Source organism: Asparagus officinalis, chromosome 4 (genome assembly GCF_001876935.1).
Source record: "Asparagus officinalis chromosome 4, Aspof.V1, whole genome shotgun sequence".
NCBI classification, from domain to species: domain Eukaryota; kingdom Viridiplantae; phylum Streptophyta; class Magnoliopsida; order Asparagales; family Asparagaceae; genus Asparagus; species Asparagus officinalis.
In genome coordinates this window covers 17,019,729-17,040,055 of record NC_033797.1, presented here as the reverse complement: position 1 = coordinate 17,040,055, position 20,327 = coordinate 17,019,729, and the positions used below count along the sequence as shown (strand labels likewise).

Sequence of the window (20,327 nt, the reverse complement as noted above, 5' to 3'; positions counted from 1 at the left end):
TAATTACCAACTATATGAAATAAATAAAAAAAACTAAGCATCAATTATGTTCACTGTTGTACATTTATGGATCACCCAATGGAGAACATCGATGTATGTTTATTGTTTAATTTGACTGTTAGTTAAATATGTATTATGTGTTTAAGTTTAAGTTTATAACTCAAAGCATTAATATGCCAGTATTCTATATATTTGCAGCACCTATTTCTCTCCATTCGCAAGCCTCGTCTATTGTAAAGTTCAATGGGCTTAATTTTCATGAATGGAGTGAACAAGTTCAGTTTCACCTAGGTGTTCTGGATCTTGATTCATCACTCCTGTATGACAAGCCCGCTGTTATTACTGATTCTAGCAATGATGATGAAAGATTTTTCCATAATGCTTGGGAAAAATCAAATAGACTTAGCTTAATGTTCATGCGGATGACGATAGCAAACAACATTAAGTCCACAATTCCTAAGAGTGATAAAGCAAAGGAATTCATGAAGTTGGTGGAAGATCTCTCGCAATCTAACTCTGCTGATAAGTCAATTGAAGGGACATTAATGGGTACGTTGACCACCATGAAGTTCGATGGTTCTCGTACCAGGCATGAGCATGTCACTGAAATGACAAACACAACAGCAAGATTGAGATTTATGGGAATGGAAGTGAGTGAAAGTTTCCTTGTACAATTTATCATAAACTCATTGCCTTCTGAGTATGGTCCATTCCAAATAAACTACAATACTATAAAAGATAAGTGGAATGTGACTGAATTGCAAAGTATGCTCATTCAAGAGGAAGCAAGGCTTAAGAAACAAGGAACTCACTCAATTAATCTCATGGGTCATCAAGGAGCTGGAAAGAAACAAGGAAAGTATAATGGAAAGGGCAAGAAAAGAGCACTGAAAGATAATGTGTCACCTGTCCAAGTCCACAAGAAGGAACGAAAGAACAATAAGTGTCATTTCTGCAAAAAGCCTGGACATTATCAGAAAGATTGCCTGAAACGTAAGGCATGGTTCGAAAAGAAAGGTAAACCTCTTGCTTTTGTATGTTTCGAATCAAACCTAACAGAAGTTCCTTATAATACTTGGTGGATTGATTCTGGTTCTACCACTCATGTTTCAAATACGATGCAGGGATTCCTTACGACCCAAACTATAAATCCAAATGAAAATTTCATCTTCATGGGAAATCGAGTCAAAGATTCAGTTGAGGCCATTGGAACCTATCTCTTGTTTTTAGACACTGGACATCATTTAGATCTTTTTCAAACTCTTTATGTTCCTACTGTTTCTCACAACTTAGTTTCTTTGTCTAAACTTGATGTAGTTGGATACTCTTTTAAATTTGAAAATGGATGTTTCAGTTTGTTTAAGCATAATCATCTTATTGGTTCTGGTGTTCTCTCTGATGGTTTATACAAATTAAAGCTTGATAATCTTTTTGCTGAAACTCTATTAACCTTGCATCATAATGTTGGAACTAAACGAAGTTTAGTGGATGAAAGTTCAGCTTATTTGTGTCATAAACATTTGGGACACATTTCCAAAGAAAGAATACAAAAATTGGTAAAGAATAAAATCCTTCCTAATTTGGATTTTACCGATCTTGGTATTTTGTGGATTGTATTAAAGGAAAACATACAAATCATACAATTAAGAAAGCTGCCACAAGAAGCACACAGCTTAAAAACCCTGCCACAAGAAGCACACAGCTCCTTGAAATAATACACACCGATATATGTGGACCTTTTGATGTTCCATCCTTTAATAAAGAAAAATATTTTATCACCTTTATTGATGATTTTTCACGTTATGGATATGTCTATTTGTTCCATAAAAAATCTCAATCAGTAGATGCCCTAGAGGTGTTTATTAATGAGGTTGAAAGACAATTAGACAAAAGAGGTGGTGAATTTTATGGAAAATATAACGAAACGGGACAATGTCATGGTCCATTTGCTAAATTTCTTGAAAAGCGTGGCATACATACTCAGTACACTATGCCAGGTACACTATAACAAAATGGTGTTACAGAAAGGCGTGATCGTACACTAATGGATATGGTTAGGAGTATGTTGAGTTATTCTTCTTTACCCTCATCATTGTGGATGTATGCTTTAAAAACCTCTATGTATTTGTTAAACAGGGTTCCTAGTAAGGCAGTTCCAAAGACTCCTTTTGAACTGTGGACAGAAAGGAAACCCAGTTTGAGACACCTTCATGTTTGGGGTTGTCCTGCGGAAATACGAATTTATAATCCACATGAAAAGAAACTGGACTCAAGAACAACCAGTGGTTTCTTTATTGGTTATCCAGAAAAATCTAAAGGGTATAGATTTTATTGTCCTAGCTATAGTACGAAAATTATTGAAACTGAAAATGTCAGGTTCATTGAGAATGGTGACATTAGTGGGAGTATGGAACCAGGTAAAGTGGAAATCTAAGAAGTTAAAATGAATGTTCCTTTACCTTTAACTTCTTCTCAAGTTGTTGTTCCTACAATTGTTGAACAGTTTAACGACTTTCAAGAACAACAAATAAATGATCAAACACTCCATGAAGACGTTGTTACCAATGAACCTGCAATAGATATACCTCATGAAGAAGTAGCATTAAGAAGGTCTCAAAGACAGAGAAAGCCTGTTATTTCTGACGATTATGTGGTTTATCTACAAGAGTCAGAATTTGACCTTGGAATTGATGAAGATCTGGTTTCATTTTCACAGGCCATGAAAAGTCATAATTCTGATAAATGGTTTGATGCCATGAAAGATGAGTTGAAATCAATGGAGCATAATGAAGTTTGGGATCTTGTAGAATTACCTAAAGGTTGTAAAAGAGTAGGGTGTAAATGGGTCTTTAAGACCAAGCACGACTCAAATGGCAATATCGAACGATATAAGGTCAGACTCGTTGCCAAAGGTTTTACTCAGTAGGACGGCATTGACTATACATAAACATTTTCTCCTATTTCGAAAAAGGATTCATTTAGAATTATTATGGCTTTGGTAGCTCATTATGATTTAGAGTTACATCAAATGGATGTGAAACCGCTTTTCTAAATGGAAATTTAGATGAAGAAGTCTACATAGACCAACCCGAGGGTTTTTTAGTTGAAGGAAAGCAAAACATGGTGTGTAAGCTTAAGAGGTCAATATACGGACTCAAATAGCCTTCCCGACAATGGTATCTTAAGTTTAATGATACTATCACATCTTTTGGATTTAAAGAAAACATCGTTGATCGATGTATATATCAAAAGATTAGTGGGAGCAAGTTTATAATTCTTATTCTGTATATTGATGATATCTAACTTGCTGCTAATGATCTTGGCTTGTTACACGAGACCAAGAAATTTCTCTCTAAGAACTTCGAAATGAAAGATATGGGTGAGGCATCCTATGTGATTGGAATTGAAATATTCCGTGACAGATCACGAGGATTGTTAGGGTTGTCTCAAAAATCATATATTAATAAAGTTCTAGAGAGGTTCAAGATGGATAAATACTCTGCATCTATTGTTCCAATTCAGAAAGGGGATAAATTCAGTCTTATGCAATGTGCAAAGAATGAATTGGAACACAAACAAATGGAACAAATTCCTTATGCATCCATCGTTGGGAGCTTGATGTATGCTCAGGTTTGTACAAGACCTGACATTAGTTTTGCTGTCGGAATGCTGGGTAGATATCAAAGTAATCCACATTAGTTTTGCTGTCGGAATGCTGGGTAGATATCAAAGTAATCCAGGATTGGATCATTGGAAAGCTGCAAAGAAGGTATTGAGATACTTGCAAGGAACAAATGATCATATGCTCACTTATAGGAGATCTGATCACCTTGAGGTGATTGGATATTCAGATTTAGATTTTGCTGGATGCTTGGATACTAGAAAATCCACATTTAGCTATCTGTTTCTTCTAGCTGGAGGAACGATCTCGTGGAAAAGTGCGAAGCAGTCTGTCATTGCTGCATTGACTATGGAGGCTGAGTTCGTGGCAGGCTTTGAGTCCACTGTTCATGGATTATGGCTGCGGAATTTTATTTCAGGACTTGGAGTTGTTGACAGTATTGCCAAGCTGCTGAAAATTTATTATGATAATGCTGCAGCAGTCTTCTTTTCTAAAAACGATAAGTATTCGAAGGGTGCTAAACATATGGAATTAAAATACTTTGCCGTTAAAGAAGAAGTTCAGAAACAAAGAGTGTCAATTGAGCATATTAGCACAAATCTCATGGTTGCAGATCCGTTAACAAAAGGATTGCCCCCAAAGACATTTGGTGAACATGTTGAAAGAATGGGCATTATTGAAAACCATTACTAACTTTTATGTAAAATTCATGTTCTTTATATATTTGACACTTTGAGCTCATTTAAATATTGTTTCTGATATTTTAATGCATCATGTTTATTATTGTTAGTATATACATAAATGATTATGTGAATATTAACAGGATATGTCTCTGACAAGGACATTATTATTGGACCATCAGGTCATGTTTAGTATAAAACTAATATTGTGATACATGGAAGGGACTATGTCGATTTAACTGCGTACGACCGTCATGATCCTTATTAGTTTTCTACTAATGATGATTGATGGTTTGATCAATATAATGATGGAATTAGCTTATACTATGCATATTATGTTGTATTATTAAACCATGACATTAAATTATGAAACATGGGCCAAGTGGGAGAATGTTAGATTTTATTTGTGGCCCACGTAGTGTAGTGGTCACGTTTTCTTTTTCTCATGTTCTTTTTATTATTTTAAGAAACCACTCATTAGTTATATAACTACTCACGTTTTAAGAAAAATTCCTATTGGTCAAGATAACTACCCACATTGATGGAAGGTGGGTGATTATGCTATTTAAAGACTTGGTCCTCTCTCTACCCACATATGTGAAAATTTTCTCTCCATCAAAAAAAATTTATGCTATTTAAAGACTTGGTCCTCTCTCTACCCACATATGTGAAAATTTTCTCTCCATCAAAAAAAATTTCGGAATAGTTTAAGAGGGTTAAGGGAGAGAAACGCAAGTCTTCAAGGTTGTTCATCTTTCTCTTCAAGTTTCAAATCATGGATCAATGTATGTTTTCTTAATTACTTGTTCATAGTGAAAATCATTTGTTCTAAGATCTTGGTATAATGATAATCAAATCAATAATGAAGTTTAGATTGATTTGCTTAAATTAAGAATTAAGGTTACATTTTCCAGGCCGGAGTAGTTTTACAAGAAATTACATTTTGAAGGAAAAAATTGCAGCATTCAATAAAATATATGTTGCGAGTTTTTGCATTAAAAAAAAGTTTTTATCGTCACATATGATACCTAACTTCTTCATTGGCATCAACAACATGAAGGTTCTAAGGAACAGTTTGTTTTTATATTTTATTTTAACCTTAACATTACTAATATTAGCTAAGTATGAGAAGGATAAGACCAAGAACGTGTAATGCTATAATGAATGTCAATCACATATAGATATTTTCTTAATCAAACTTAAAAAGATTTTCCAAAAGATAAAGTAGACTCTGAGGTGAGAGGAGAGACGCAACATCAGATGCAACATTAAAAAGACCATGAAGAACTTTAATTAGACAGACAATTTAGCTTCTTAGTAGTAGTCACAGAGAAAAATAATATGTAGTTTAAATCAATCGCCATATTCGACATAGTAAACATCCAAAGCTCACGGTCGACCAGCAAGCACTCAAAACTCTGCCTGCTTCAAAAAACATGTTCTTCTCCAATGTTTTCGTCGTTTCTACAGTTCTCCACCTCGGCAAAGTTTTCCCAAAACTGAGCCGACACCAACCAAACCAAACGTACCACTTATTGCGTCCAGTACGAAGTGGAATCATTCCACGACAACGGACTCAATCCACAATAAGTCGAGAACCCAAACGAGAATGCGAACAAACTCCAAATGTCAACGGACTCAATCCACAATAAGTCGAGAACCCAAACGAGAATGCGAACAAACTCCAAATGTCGGTATCAACTCACCAAACAGAACCCAAACGAGAATGCGAACAAACTCCAAATGTCGGTATCAACTCACCAAACCGGCTGCATCATAACTGGCTGCCTACGTATCTTATTGCCTAAGGAATCAAGCCTTACGTAGTTCACCAAACGGCCTCCAAAGGCCCTCAATCAATTAGAAGAGTTTTCAACCATTCACCAACATCACCAACAAATATACGGCTGATAGCTTTTCCAATGGCCCCAAAATGAAACGAACTAAACACATCCACCTGAGGTAAACCAACGGCCATAGCCAAACCCAAACTGTGTCCATCAGCTGCACTCGAATCAACTAACTCATCATCTATATCCAAATCAACATGATCCACAATCTGTGTCACTTCAGCTGGAATCCCAAATGATACAGAATGATCTGAAGAACGTGGAGTAATCTCCACCCAACGTGGAGTAGTATCACTCTCCACCCGCTGCGATATCCCAGTGATCTGATCAACACTCTCCACCTGTCAAGAATCAAATGTGACATACCTGCTCAGAACAAAATCAGAGTCCAACAACTGATAACTAAACAAGCCTCTGAATCCCAAATGTGCACTCGTATCAAATCTCACATCATTAATGTGACCATATGCTGGATAACCAAATATTCGAAGCAACCCAAAATCTGAAACAGCTCCACCAGATCCAAATACTCTAAACGCAGCAGTCGGTAACCTATAAATAAGATGGCTCCAATATGTCGAAGCCTCATCACCAGAACTCCTCTGCAAACCAATGCTCGACATCAAACACTGATCCTCCTCCAGTAAGGAACGACTCATCAAATCTGGCACCTCATCTCATCGCCCAATATTTCCTCTCCAATGAAGTGTCTCAAACTATCGTGAGCTCGGCTCCAATGCAGAAAAGAACCCTTACCAAAATCAGAATGACGTATTACCTTTCTGCCGATACACTTCTTCCACCTGTTGTTGACTACTAGGACTTCACACCAACAGGATTTGGTTGCAACCCACAAATGCCTAGAATAGTCACTAACACAGGAAATCAAATACATATTACTTCCCAATGATGCCTCTTTGGAAGGCCCCCAAATGCCTGAATGAACACCACCTAGAAGACCCTTCACTCAGTGAATAGAAGTGTCAAACTCCACCTTGGTCTTTTTGCTCATACCAATGTGCTCACATGACTTCAATCAGCAGGTCAAAGCACCTCTCACCAATTCATGTACGGTATCAACACTCAAATATCCCAGCCTCAAATCCTTCTTTCCCAGCCATCTTCCTCAAAGCACCAACAAACCAATGCGGAACAAACTGAAAAAAATAGATTCAAACTGCGAGAAAGGTAGATTTTTACCTCCAATTGAAGCCCTAACAAGAGCCTCTGAAAGATCTCACCCCCACACGATGGAAGACAAGATCCACAGTAGTAAAAAAATCTCACCTTTATCACCAACTGAAACCCTAGACGAGCTTCCAAAGTGATCTACTCCTCCACCAATCCCAAGCGTAACCAAAGCTCTGATACTAATTGTTGCGCGCCTTTGCGGAAACGTGCTCGCACACCGAACGAGTACATGAGGCACAATAGAAGATAACCAAACCAAACACGAGTGCAATCCAATCCAAAGTTCGACAAAACAATCGCAAACACAGAGATATGCGTGGTTTGGTAATTTGCCTACGTCCACGGGGAGAGGATGAGGAGATTCCACTAAATCAAGGAGAGTACAAAGGGTTACAAATCTCTCAAACACTTAAACTAACCCAATCAAAAGATCTCTCAACTTGTTCACAAATTCTCCCTCTCAATATGCTCAAAAGTCTCTCTAATCTCTCCTTAGGAACCCTAGAAAATCGTGTTTCAATATATACATTTGCCTACGTCCACGGGGAGAGGATGAGGAGATTCCACTAAATCAAGGAGAGTACAAAGGGTTACAAATCTCTCAAACACTTAAACTAACCCAATCAAAAGATCTCTCAACTTGTTCACAAATTCTCCCTCTCAATATGCTCAAAAGTCTCTCTAATCTCTCCTTAGGAACCCTAGAAAATCGTGTTTCAATATATACCAAAACACAATCCCAAAGCAAATAGGAAACAAAGCCCAAGGCCCAACACGACACGCGGTCGACCGCGGCGGTCGACCGAAACCAACGACTGAACCCAGGAAAACATTACACGGTCTCGCGGCCAACCGTAACAATCGACCGCAACCAATCGACAGAAACCAAAATCCACTACAGAGTTTGGCGGTCAACCGGCGGTCGACCACACCAAGTCCAGAAACTCCATGAGGCTATGCACATTTTCGGTCGACCGCCCCAAAGCTCGCGGTCGACCGGCAAGCACCCAAAATTTTGTCTGCTTCAAAAAACTTCTTTTTCTCCAATGTTTTCGTCGTTTCTACATCTAATAAAAGCTATAGGATCATCTTTTCTTTATGAAGCAAACCTAATAACATTAAAAAACAAAACGTCACCAATGAGCTATATACTAGACCATATAGAATGAATTGTAAACTAACTCCACAGAGAGTGACTAAGAGTAAACATTAGATTATAATATGCAAGGCAAAGCTTGGTGACCAACGTTCAAAGCTACACTTGAGTGTCACAGATAAAAAAGGTTGGTGACCAACGTTCAAAGCCTATAAATGTAACACCAGAGCTCCACTACTAGGATTAAGAATAGCCTAACCTATTTCACTTGTATAGTTTAAATGGTATCTCGAGGTTACCACTTACCACATATTTAACATTCCCAGAAAAATATATTATTATTGTAACAATTTTAGTTGTACCAAATTCAGATGGTTAAAGAAAAGAAACATCATATTATCAATAGTTTTATTGTGATAATCTAAAATAATATCTTAATAAAAGTAGCATATAGAAGAATAATCACACACACACAATTTTTTTTTTTACACCCCTCTGAGTTGACATCATTTGTGAACATCGATATTTTTTTTATTTGAGAGACTGTAAAATTAACAATAGTAAACATTGTTAACACGCGCTTAATGATCCCCCACTTAATGTATACTTTAAAATAAACCAAGTTGGTATCAATCACATGAGAAACATATGCAGAAAGGACTTGGTCTGCAAATGCAACGCATCATGGATTAGCCATAACAGTTAAAAACATCACAAATTTTTATTCAGAAACATTAAATTAAGTTCAGAATATTGGCGTTTCTTATAAAATAATATCCTTATTGAAGGTAAGGAAAATTGTCCGCCTGCGCGTCCTGCATACATTATATGTATTAATTAATACTCATAAAAAATTTAATATACCAGAATAAAGTAATAGGTACGCATGCATCCATTGTGCACACCTAACTTCTATGTAGGCACGGATGAATCATACGTTTATGCCTTATGTTATACGCACTATTTTATTGACCTTTTAATATAATCAGATTTTTTTAATTTTTATAGAAGTTTTTTATTTTTTTAGCAAGTTTCAAAGATAAAAATTTGACCTCCAGTTTTGACTGAGTCAAGGTCGCATGAATTAGGCTTTAGTTTACTAGGAGGGAGTGTAGAGTAAGTTGAGAGACAAAATTAAAAAAAGAGAGGGATTTTTTTAGAAAAGACCTTTTTTTTGCTAAATAATTAATAAAATCGGTCATTTTGCTAATGATTTAGCAAAATCGATCTTTTTTTGGTCAACAAGAGGTCGATTTTAAAATTTTATCTTTTCAAAACATACGGGAGTCCCGTATATTTTGAGTGAACTAGTAGTCTCGTGGTTTGGTGGGCAGAGGCAAAAAGTCTCTGCTTAACATATGAGACTACTAGTCACATAAGTTTGGTAAGCTGACACAAGACATACGAGACTAGTAGTCCCGTATATTTTGAGAAAACTGTTTTTTAAAATCGATATTTTTTTGGCTTGTTGGCAAAAAAGAGATCTATTTTGCTAAATAATTAGCAATGATCGATTTTGCTAATTATTTAACAAAAAGGTCTATTTTAAAAAAAAATCCCAAAAAAACTCTTTGGTGGAAGGTTTTTTTAGAAGAGAAGGTGAGGTGGGGTAGAACGAGGAGAGGGGAGAGAAAGCAGAAAATGAACTAAATGTGAGGAGAAAAAAATTCATCCAATTTGGAGGGATAAAGACGAATTCATTTTACAATTACTCTTCTATCCTCACAAGTCTTTCATAATTACCTAATTAACTATTCTGTCATATATGTTTGTTCTTTAATGTTACAATTAGTTTTTATACCTGACAAAGCATATCCCAAAAGGCCAATAAATTCATTAGGTCTTTACAGTAGCCCAAATGAGGACCCCAACTAATCGTTATTCAGAATTTGATTTTGCTTCGAAATTAGTGTTGATTTGGAAAAGTATGAACTTCACTAAGATGTTGGATGTTTAAGCATTAGCAATTAAGACCGTTTGTTATATTGACATGCTTTTATGTAAAAATTCATAAACATGTTCTTTTGTGCTTGAGTATCTATCTTGAAAAACTATGTGTGTTGTGTACGCCTCGTTTCGCTCAGGCACGTGCATCACGTTGCGCCTTGTGCATGTACACGTAAAGAGAATTGTGCTCTGCGCTATGGCTAGAGCATTGATGACAATGGTTTCTATACCTTGGTCCATCGAGCTAAACTTAATTTTTTATTTCTTTTCTCTTTTGTTTTGCTGAATTTTTTTTCCTTTTGCTACTGTTTTGATTAAATCATAAATAATCTTATTAGTAAGGTTCTAGAACTATTATCACAAAAAGATAATGTTTGTACACCTCTCATTCCCATCTCCTCATGGAACATAAAAAAAATCATGTACCTTCTCCCTCACCCTTCCTCCAACTAAACAAGATGCACAAAGAATATGTTCTTCCTTGGACCTCGTTGCATCGCATCCTACCTCCCCTCCTTCCTTAGATCCCCTACAAAACAAAGAGTTGCTAATTGCTTCTGGGTTCTGTGATTCAATTAAAACGCAAAATGATGGCTAGGACTCGACTAGATAATAGTTAATATATTAAGTATATCGATCATCCTCAATTACCTTTTAATTGAAGAAAATCTAAATTTAAAAGGAAAATATATTGGGTAAAATAAAATAAAATAACATATTACTTATTAGTCCTAAGAGTATTAATGATCGTAGTGATTATAACTATATAGAATAATTTATTTAATGATTATGCAATTGATATGCCACATTCATTGTCTTTCGTATATCTTTTACATGAAGTCTTGTATAATATTTTTTGGGGTTTTTGCATATATAGCCCTCAAAATTAATATACTGGATCTTTCTACCGCTTTAACTTAAATGTTAGCTTTTAAACATGACAATGTCAAAATATTCAATAATTTCCAATAGGTTTGAAACAATTTCCTTTAAAAAATTAAAATTGTTAAGTGAAAGAGGTAGACAAAATATAATATGAAAGAATTTGGGGGCAATTTTTTTTTCAAATATAAACAATTGAGGGATATATACCAGAAAACCATAATTTTTTTTTCCTCAAAAACACTTATTCTAAAATCTCCACTCAGGGCCTGTTTGGTAACCCAAAATAAAAAAAAAAAAATCAAGAAACCATGTTATAGAAAACATATTTCATGTAAAGGGCCTGTTCGTTTGCCTTAAAAAAAATGGGAAATCAAAGAAATAGAAAACTATTTCTAAGAAAAATGGGTTTTTGAATTGTTTGGTTGGCTAAAAAAAAGGAAATCAAAGAAATGGAGATGAGATGAGATGAGTTGTCACATTATTATTGGATGATGTGAGTGCTTTTTTAAGAAACCTAGTTTTGATGTTGTTCGGTTGGCGAAAAAAATAAGGAAATGAATTATAAGAAACATATTTCCTGTAGTTTTGTTGTTTTCTTTTGTTTGGTTCATTCTTAAAAATAAGAAATGAAATGAGATGAGATGAGTTGTCATTGTATTATTTGGTGATGTGAAGAAAGATTAAGAAAAGTATTTTCACAACTTTTTGGGATGAAAACAAAGAAATGAAATGTTAATAAGATGAGGTGAATTGTTATAATATTTTATTCGATGATGTGAGTGATTTGAAATAATGAAAAGAGATGAGTTGAGTGATGTTTGGATGAAAATAATATTTTATTAGATGTGGTGGATGAGTTGTTAGATGAAAATAATATTTTATTAGATGTGGTGGATGAGTGGTTAGATAAAAATAATATTTTATTAGATGATGTTGATGAGTTGTTGGATGAAAATAATATTTTATTGGATGTTGTAGGTGAGTTTTAGGGATGGAAATGGAAGAAATTGATTATTTTGAGATTTCCACTTTTTCCATTTCCATTTCTTGGTTTTTAGGAAATAAACGAACAGGCCCTAAAGTAAACATATTTCTAGTGTTTCTCTAAAGTATTTCCCTCCCTCTCTTATTTGATTCTCAAAAGGTGAGGTGTCATCTTCCCATTGGTTGGATTTGACTCAATTTCTAGAAAAACCCATTTCTAAAGATTTTTATGAGTAATACAATTCAAAAACTGTCTAGGACCTTTCTTTTTCAGAGTTACTTTTCTTCGTTTTCTTAGAAATCAACCGAACAGCCCCTTAATTAACGACAGATCACTAATTGGGCCTACCAATCCAACGGCCCACAAAAATACATCCCCCCAAAAGCTAGCCGACAACATCTGCAGCTTATTGTGCTCCTATCTTTTCCACCAAAAGCCAATGGCAGAATCGCAATAATAGCGCAAAGCCGGTGGCATTTCGATACAGTGTGTTTTATTTAAGGAGAAGAAATGGAATCCAATGGCCTCCAAATTTAGAAAAATTACAAATTTCTGCTCCATTTCTCACCGTATTAACTTAATTTTTCCTGTTTTTGGGAATTCGATAGCCGAAGAAAAGGGACAAAAGAGGGCAGAGGGAGAGGTGATCTCAATCTCTCTCTCCCTTTGATTAATTTCTATTATTTGATTCTTTTCTTCCCTCGACTTTTGCTCCTCTCAATTATTCAACAGGTAATTCAATTCATTTTCTTTTTGTAATTAAGTTTAGATTTTGATGCAAAATCTCTGTTATTTTTTGTTTTCTAAGAATCATTTCATTCTAACATTTTTGTTTTTGTCAAGATTTTTGTTTTGATGTGGGATCCATAGATCTTTATTCTTCCCTAAATTTTTGCACGTATAAAATCGTGAATAGGTAATTCGATTGATGTGATTTTATTAAATTCCATGTTTTTATCAGTTAATATTTTTTCCCCTTTTCTCCGAAACCTTCCATTTATGAAATTTGATTTTTTTTCTTAAAATAAAATAAAAATAAAAAAATTACGCCGTGTTGTCATTTCATCTCTCATCTTTTTTGATGTGATATCTCATCTCCTAACAGGCTAACACTATCAGGCAACTCCATTGAATTCGATTTATAAAAATATTATTATTTTTGGTTACGTGTCAAATATTTTTCTATTTCTTATAATAATTCCATTTCTCCCCCAACATTTTATAATTATTCATTCTCTACCCTAACTTTACCCCCAAAGTTGCAACCTTGCGTGATTCTTACGACGCTTCTAGATCCATCTTCTTCTTCTGCGTGTAAAACTCCCCATTCTGGTCCCTCTAAATTTCTCTAATTGCAGATCCAGCCCAAAATTTCATCAAAAAAATGGCAGAAGAGCAGCGATGTCAAGAAGCTCACCGTCTCTGCGCCAACAACTGCGGGTTCTTCGGAAGTCCGGCGACCCTCAACCTCTGCTCGAAGTGCACCGCATCCAGTCCGCCTCAAGAGGAGCAAGCCTCATCCCTGCCGAAGATCGCCGTCGAAAAATAACCTCTTTTCCTCAAGAGAACGTTCGTCCTCTATAGCGGCCCGCATTCACCGAACGTCGATGTCGTAAGAGTCACCGCCCGCAATGAGATCTCGAGCGGTGACGGCAGCCTGCCGCGAACAGCAGGCGAATAGATCGCCGCGGTGCAGAGGAAGGTGGCTCACCGGGTTCAAGTGCCGGTGGGGTCCACCTACCTGCGGGACACCCACGCGTTACACGAGGAAGCAGCACGCGTGCACGTTCGACTTTAAGAAGGTCGGGAGGGAGGATATCGCACGTGCGAACCCCCTGGTTAAGGCGGCCAAGCTGGAGAAGATCTGATGGGGGGGACGCTCGGCGGTGATCGGCGGTTGTGGATTTCTTTTCTTTTATTTTCATTTATTTTCTTTTTTTTTAATTTTAATTTATTTGGGGGGGTGGTTGGATTTGAGTTTGGGGTTAGGTTGCGATGATTTGCAAAGGTGGGGGTTGTATTTGGTAATCTGATGAATGTTTATTGTAAAGTAAATATTATCGCCTTTGCGTTGCCTTCCAGCGTGTGGGGACCGTTTGTTTTGGCTGTGGGTGGAATAATGGGTGCGGGAGAAGGAGAGGGTGGGGAATGAAATGAAAGCTGATGAGGAAAACCTTAAATCATTTAAATGTTGGCAGTTTCTTTTTAAGTAAGGTTAGAATCAAAAAGTTCGAAAACGCTAATGATATGGTGAAACTTTAATTTCTCTGGATTATTTGTAAACTTTATAAAATGTTAAAGAACTATTTTGTGTTGTTTGTTAATAGGTTAAATGAGAATTATAAATGGTTTAAGATAATCTACCTAAAATTAAAGGTACTAGTTAGCAATTCATGAGGGGTTAAACATAATTTAATCTCGTTTGAAGTAGATAGTTAAAATAAAGTGTTTAGCATTTTTGTGTTTATTAAATAAAGAAGAGCTAAGACCATCTCCAACCGAGCGGCCTTTTGAGGCGAAAAGGGATTTTGCCGCTGCGACAGTTCTCCAACCCAGCTTCATTTTGGGCGTTATTTTAGCGGTGATGAACAGCGCGACGTCATATTTGGCGTCGCATTGTTCATCACCACAATACTGTTTATTTTTTTTCTAATTTTTTTATTTTTACCTCATACTTTTATGTATTTACAATTTGACCCTAATTGTTTTATTAAATGTATAAAACAACCCCAATAATATTTAAATTTTATAATTTTACCCCAATTGTATAATTTGGACAAAATAAATTATTTTTTAAAAATAAAAATAATGCTAAAATTTAAAAGATATTATTATTAATTATAATATTAAAATCTAGACATTAAGTAAAGTCCCATGAAATATAAAGAGCAATCCTAATACATAATTCAAATATAAATTACATATCTGAAATACATAACATATAAAAACTGACACGCATAATATAAAACTTCATTAAAATAAAACATAAAATACAAACTAAACATGGAACATTTCCTGAAATGGACAAGCAACTCTTAATAATCTGGTAGATCGGGGCCAGAGTGTCCAATATCATTGAAATAATTACCAAAATTAGAAGCAGGCCCTTGTTCTTGTTGATTTCTTTTTTGTATTATTTTAATCTGTTGAGCTCGAACGTACTCACGTACGTTTGGATCAGCAATGGAATTCAAATCTTTCATTATAATTTTCCATTCATCTCTATCTTTTTTCATAGCTATCTTTTCTCGTTCGATGTCAAATGCTACTTGCCTATCCAAGCTCGCCTTGTCTAACCTGTCTATAAGTCGGTTGTTGGAGGTCTCGATGGAGTCCGCTACGCTTGACTCATGATCATCATTTTTTCTTTTCAATTTGGCTTTTTTTACCCCAATAGGTCGTTCAGATGGAGTAAATGATGACAGTCCAGGAGATGTTGATATAGGAGATTCCGGAGTAGGATTATCTGATTGTGACGAGTCGAAGTTCACACTTTGGGGTTGTCTTCGACCAACTTGTCCTGCTGTGGGGACATCATCTTTAAATTTTTCGAAATTTTTAACCATATTCCAGACATGATCAAATTTGAAACCTTTTTTGTACTTTGGATCTTGCATAAATAACATATTTGCTCGAACTAACTGCAAATTGTAATGAACATCAAGTTATGTTTTTCAACAATAATAATAAATTTCAAACGATAATTAATAGAATACTTACAATATCTTCATCTGAAGCACCACTTGGATTCAGATTCTCTACTTGTCTCAAGCACGCATTCAATTTTCTTACTTCATTACTTATGATTTCTATTCGAGAACGAATTGATCGGCTCTTACGCACATCAGAATTTTGGTCTCGAAGTTCATTGTATCTGTCCTCCACACGAGACCAAAATGCATCTCGATACTGATTTCTACCGATAATAGGGTCTTGAGAAATATCCAAGAATACTTGACAAAGGAGCACATCTTCAGTAACCGTGTATCCAGATGATCGAACAGACATTTTTTTTTGTAAAAAGCGGTTGGTTTGGAGATTAGAAATACTTTGAAGAAATACTTCGAATTGGGTGGTTTGAAGTAGAAACCGTGAATGTTATTTATAGCCAATCCAAATTTGTTTTTTTTTTGTTTGAATTTGAATTTGTCTGTGGTCAGCATTTGAAATTGAATCGTTGTGGACAAACTGATCAGCTTTACACATTGTCCAACGTTGTCGGTGGGAATCATTTTTTAAAAACTGATCAGCTTTACACATTGTCCAACATATACTCGGCTCAGCTTTCCTTGAATTGTGTGAAAGCTTTGTACAAGTAGGAATCATTCTTTGAAAACTGATCAGCTTTACACATTGTCCAACGTATACACAGCTCAGCTTTCCTTGAATTGTGTGAAAGCTTTGTACTAGTGGGAATCATTTTTTGAAAACTGATCAGCTTTACACATTGTCCAACGTATACACAGCTCAGCTTTCTTTGAATTGTGTGAAAGCTTTGTATCGGTGGGAATCATTTTTTAAAAACTGATCAGCTTTACACATTGTCCAACGTATACACAACTCAGCTTTCCTTGAATTGTGTGAAAGCTTTGTATGAGTGGGAATCATTTTTTTGAAAACTGGTCAGCTTTACACATTGTCTAATGTATACACAGCTCAGTTTTCCTTGAATTGTGTGAAAGCTTTGTACGAGTGGGAATCATTTTTTTAAAACTGGTCAGCTTTACACATTGTCCAACGTATACACAGCTCAGCAAAGTTTTATAAATAACATACTAGATTAGGTACATCCACACAATTATTCGTTGTTGTGTTAAAATTATTATTCTCCATTTCTGCATACCTCAGTCATTCTTTTCTTACTCCAAAAATGAATTTCGATGTTGGAGGTCCATCATATTTATCATCATCTTCATCTTCGGATGATGATAATTTTCTGACCAATATCATTGCAGAGATTGATGAAACCGAAGAAGTAATTTGTGAGTATATCAACAACAACATGATCATCGCTAACAATTTACGTCAACAAAACTACCAACCGATCCATGGTGGCTCGATTCCCGGTCATGTAGTGATCAACCGCGATCGAGAAACTGCGCATCAGAATTTGGTCATAGATTACTTTATCGATAATCCATGTTTTGGAGAAGATATGTTTCGTCGTCGATATCGGATGTCAAGAAGTTTGTTCATTCGTATTGTTCATGCAGTGAAAGATCATGACCATTACTTCCAACAACGAAGTGATGAACTTGGTAGAATGGGATTATCACCATTACAAAAAGTAACAGCTGTTTTTCGCATGTTGGCATACGGTCTACCAGCTGATGCTACGGACGAATACGTTAAAATAGGTGAGTCAACAGCAATTGAAAGTATGACAAGTTGTCGTGCTATGGTGGAGATATTCGCAGAGCGGTATCTACGAACACCTAACGCTAACGATATTGTTAGGCTACTCTATATTGGTAAAAAATGTGGTTTTCCAGGAATGTTAGGAAGTCTTGATTGTATGCATTGAAAATGGAAAAATTATCCAACAGCATGGTCTGGACAATACACAGGACGTAGTGGGTCACCAACTATTATCCTTGAAGCTGTGGCATCCAACAGCATGGTCTGGACAATACACAGGACGTAGTGGGTCACCAACTATTATCCTTGAAGCTGTGGCAGATTATGATCTTTGGATATAACTATTATCCTTGAAGCTGTGGCAGATTATGATCTTTGGATATGGCACGCATATTTTGGTATGCTAGGCATCAATAATGATATCAATGTGCTGGAGTCATCTAATCTTTTTTCTAACCTAGCTCAAGGTATTGCTCCTCCCGCTTACTATGTTATTCAAGGAAAAGAGTATAATATGAGTTATTATTTAGCTGATGGTATATATCCAAAATGGGCTACTATTGTACAAACAATCCAACAGCCACAAGGTAGGAAGAAAAAATATTTTGCCATGAAACAGGAAGCATGTAGAAAAGATGTAGAACGTGCGTTCGGAGTTCTCCAATCACGATTTGCAATTGTGGCAGGATCAGCACGTTTTTGGAAAAAATATGTATTACATGACATAATGACTGCATGCATTATTATGCACAATATGATAATCAAGGATGAACGTGATCTTTATGCACCAATTCAAGAAGTGAGGGAAGCACCAACACCAGAAGTTGATATGGTAGCAGATGAAACTACAAGATTTACTCAATTTATTGCACGTTACGGAAAAATCAAGGATAAAGATGCCCATATTGCGCTTCGTAATGCATTGATAGATCATTTATGGGAGGAATACACTAATTCAGATAGTTAAGTGCATACTAAATTTGTAATTTTTACATTGTTGTTAATGTTTAATTATTTTCTTGTATTTTATTTTCTGTTGTGTTCTTGAATGTAATATTTTGGCAATATCAATAATAAAAATATAATATTTTAGCAATCAAGTTATTTTAATTAATAAAATAATATTTTATTGTTTTATTAGTTTAATTTTTTAAATAATAAATCATTTTGTTTGGAAAATATGTGAAAAAATAAAATTTGATATGTGGGGTTAATTGTTGAAATAGTAAAAAATATAGGGAATAAAAAATAATAATATAAAAGTAGATAAAAAGAAAGATACTGAGAATATTCCTTTTTGGTGCAAAAAATGGTGCAGTGGGTTGGAGATGAATTACTGTTAGATGTGACTTTTGCACCATTTTGATGCAAAATTTGCACCATTTTGGTGCGATGGGTTGGAGATGCCCTAAGAAGATTAATATTTTAAAAGTTTTTAAATACTAATTTCAAAACTTAATTGTAAGTTTATAAGTAATTATTATAGTAAAGCAAATTCAACTCAAATTCGTAGATTCAGACTTTGGTAGAAATGTTCTCAGTTCTATCTTATTTAAATAAATGAGTGTTGAGAAGGCTAATAAAATACATTTAAATTTAACAAGATGAAATACATTTAAATTTAACAAGATGACTATGATTATGTAAGGATAATAATTGTTAGTTAAAATATAAATTATCACTTTTAGCTTGAAATTTAATGATAATGATCTAACCAAATAATAATAATAATAATAATAATAATAATAATAATAAAAGCCTTTAGATTAAAGAAGTGTTTATTTGCATGAAATTGAAAAAGACACTATTTTTTTTTAAAATGCAGGTAGAGTAACCTAATCAGCCAAGTCCTCAACAACACTCTGTCTCAAAAACAAAGGGACAGAAACAGACCAAAAACAAGAGGACAAACAGTCAACTGACTTAGGTAGGGAATGAGCAACACCATTACCAGTGCACCTTACATAAGAAACTTTAGAACAGCCAGTAATAGTCAGACCAGCGCGAACTTCATCTCCAATAAGAGCCAAAGAAGCAAAAGGAGAAGGAGAGTCCATCAAGGAGACAACCTTTAGAGAGTCAATTTCCACCACTGAAATCTTCTAGTTCATACGCCGAACAAAGCGAATGCCTTCCAGGACAGCCAACAACTCCGCATGATCCACAAACATAGAACCCCTGATCCCCATAGAGTAGCAACTAATCACATGTCCATGGTGATCCCGAATAACACCTCCCAAGCCAATAATATCTCCTTCCAGAGGACCAACAACATCCGTGTTGAGCTTCAGCAAACAAGGAACAGTGGGATACCAAGCAGAAGACCATTTGGAAGGGGTGACAATGTCACGGGAGAGACCTCTAACTCTATCCCCTTCCTCCATAAAACAGAGATTCCGAGTCACCAAGACCGAGGCCTCTCTAACACCACCACCATGAGAGCGCATATTCATTTCCCCCCTATAAACCACATAGTTGTGAAAGCCAAAGCCAGAGAGTCCCCATGGTAAACAGAGGTGAGATGGAAAAGAAAATCACCACAAGACGCGCCTCAAAAACCATTAATCACTTTCCAAAGATCTAAGAACTCCCACACTAAATGAGCAAATGAGCAGACGATGAAGATATGAAGGGCGGTCTCAAAGGCAGCAGAGCAAAGGCGGCAACTAGGGGCACATAGATCCCCTACGAGATAAACCAGCTGAGGTGGGGA

The 20,327-nt window shown here is 35.6% G+C and overlaps 3 protein-coding genes across 3 annotated transcripts; 2 read left to right on the top strand and 1 right to left on the bottom strand.

Annotated features, from left to right (window-relative positions):
• On the top strand, positions 12,777 to 14,332 carry LOC109838267 (zinc finger A20 and AN1 domain-containing stress-associated protein 7-like). Its single transcript, XM_020406723.1, has 3 exons — positions 12,777 to 12,988; positions 13,615 to 13,793; positions 14,032 to 14,332. The coding sequence occupies exons 2-3, from the start codon at positions 13,641 to 13,643 to the stop codon at positions 14,122 to 14,124; spliced, it is 246 nt and encodes an 81-aa protein (XP_020262312.1). The 5' UTR covers positions 12,777 to 12,988; positions 13,615 to 13,640; the 3' UTR covers positions 14,125 to 14,332.
• On the bottom strand, positions 15,292 to 16,264 carry LOC109838265 (glutathione S-transferase T3-like). Its single transcript, XM_020406722.1, has 2 exons — positions 15,977 to 16,264; positions 15,292 to 15,897 (listed from the first exon to the last, which is right to left on the bottom strand). The coding sequence occupies exons 1-2, from the start codon at positions 16,262 to 16,264 to the stop codon at positions 15,292 to 15,294; spliced, it is 894 nt and encodes a 297-aa protein (XP_020262311.1).
• On the top strand, positions 17,127 to 18,581 carry LOC109838264. Its single transcript, XM_020406721.1, has 2 exons — positions 17,127 to 17,769; positions 17,980 to 18,581. Exons 1-2 carry the CDS (start codon positions 17,127 to 17,129, stop codon positions 18,579 to 18,581), a joined length of 1,245 nt encoding a protein of 414 aa, XP_020262310.1.

Coding starts and splice junctions, on each gene's coding strand:
- LOC109838267 (XM_020406723.1), top strand. CDS start 13,641: ATGGCAGAAGAGCAGCGATGTCAAGAAGCTCACCGTCTCTGCGCCAAC. Junction 13,794..14,031: donor CATCCCTGCCGAAGATCGCC/GTCGAAAAATAA, acceptor ACGAGGAAGCAG/CACGCGTGCACGTTCGACTT.
- LOC109838265 (XM_020406722.1), bottom strand. CDS start 16,264: ATGTCTGTTCGATCATCTGGATACACGGTTACTGAAGATGTGCTCCTT. Junction 15,898..15,976: donor GTGCTTCAGATGAAGATATT/GTAAGTATTCTA, acceptor TACAATTTGCAG/TTAGTTCGAGCAAATATGTT.
- LOC109838264 (XM_020406721.1), top strand. CDS start 17,127: ATGAATTTCGATGTTGGAGGTCCATCATATTTATCATCATCTTCATCT. Junction 17,770..17,979: donor AATGTTAGGAAGTCTTGATT/GTATGCATTGAA, acceptor AAGCTGTGGCAG/ATTATGATCTTTGGATATGG.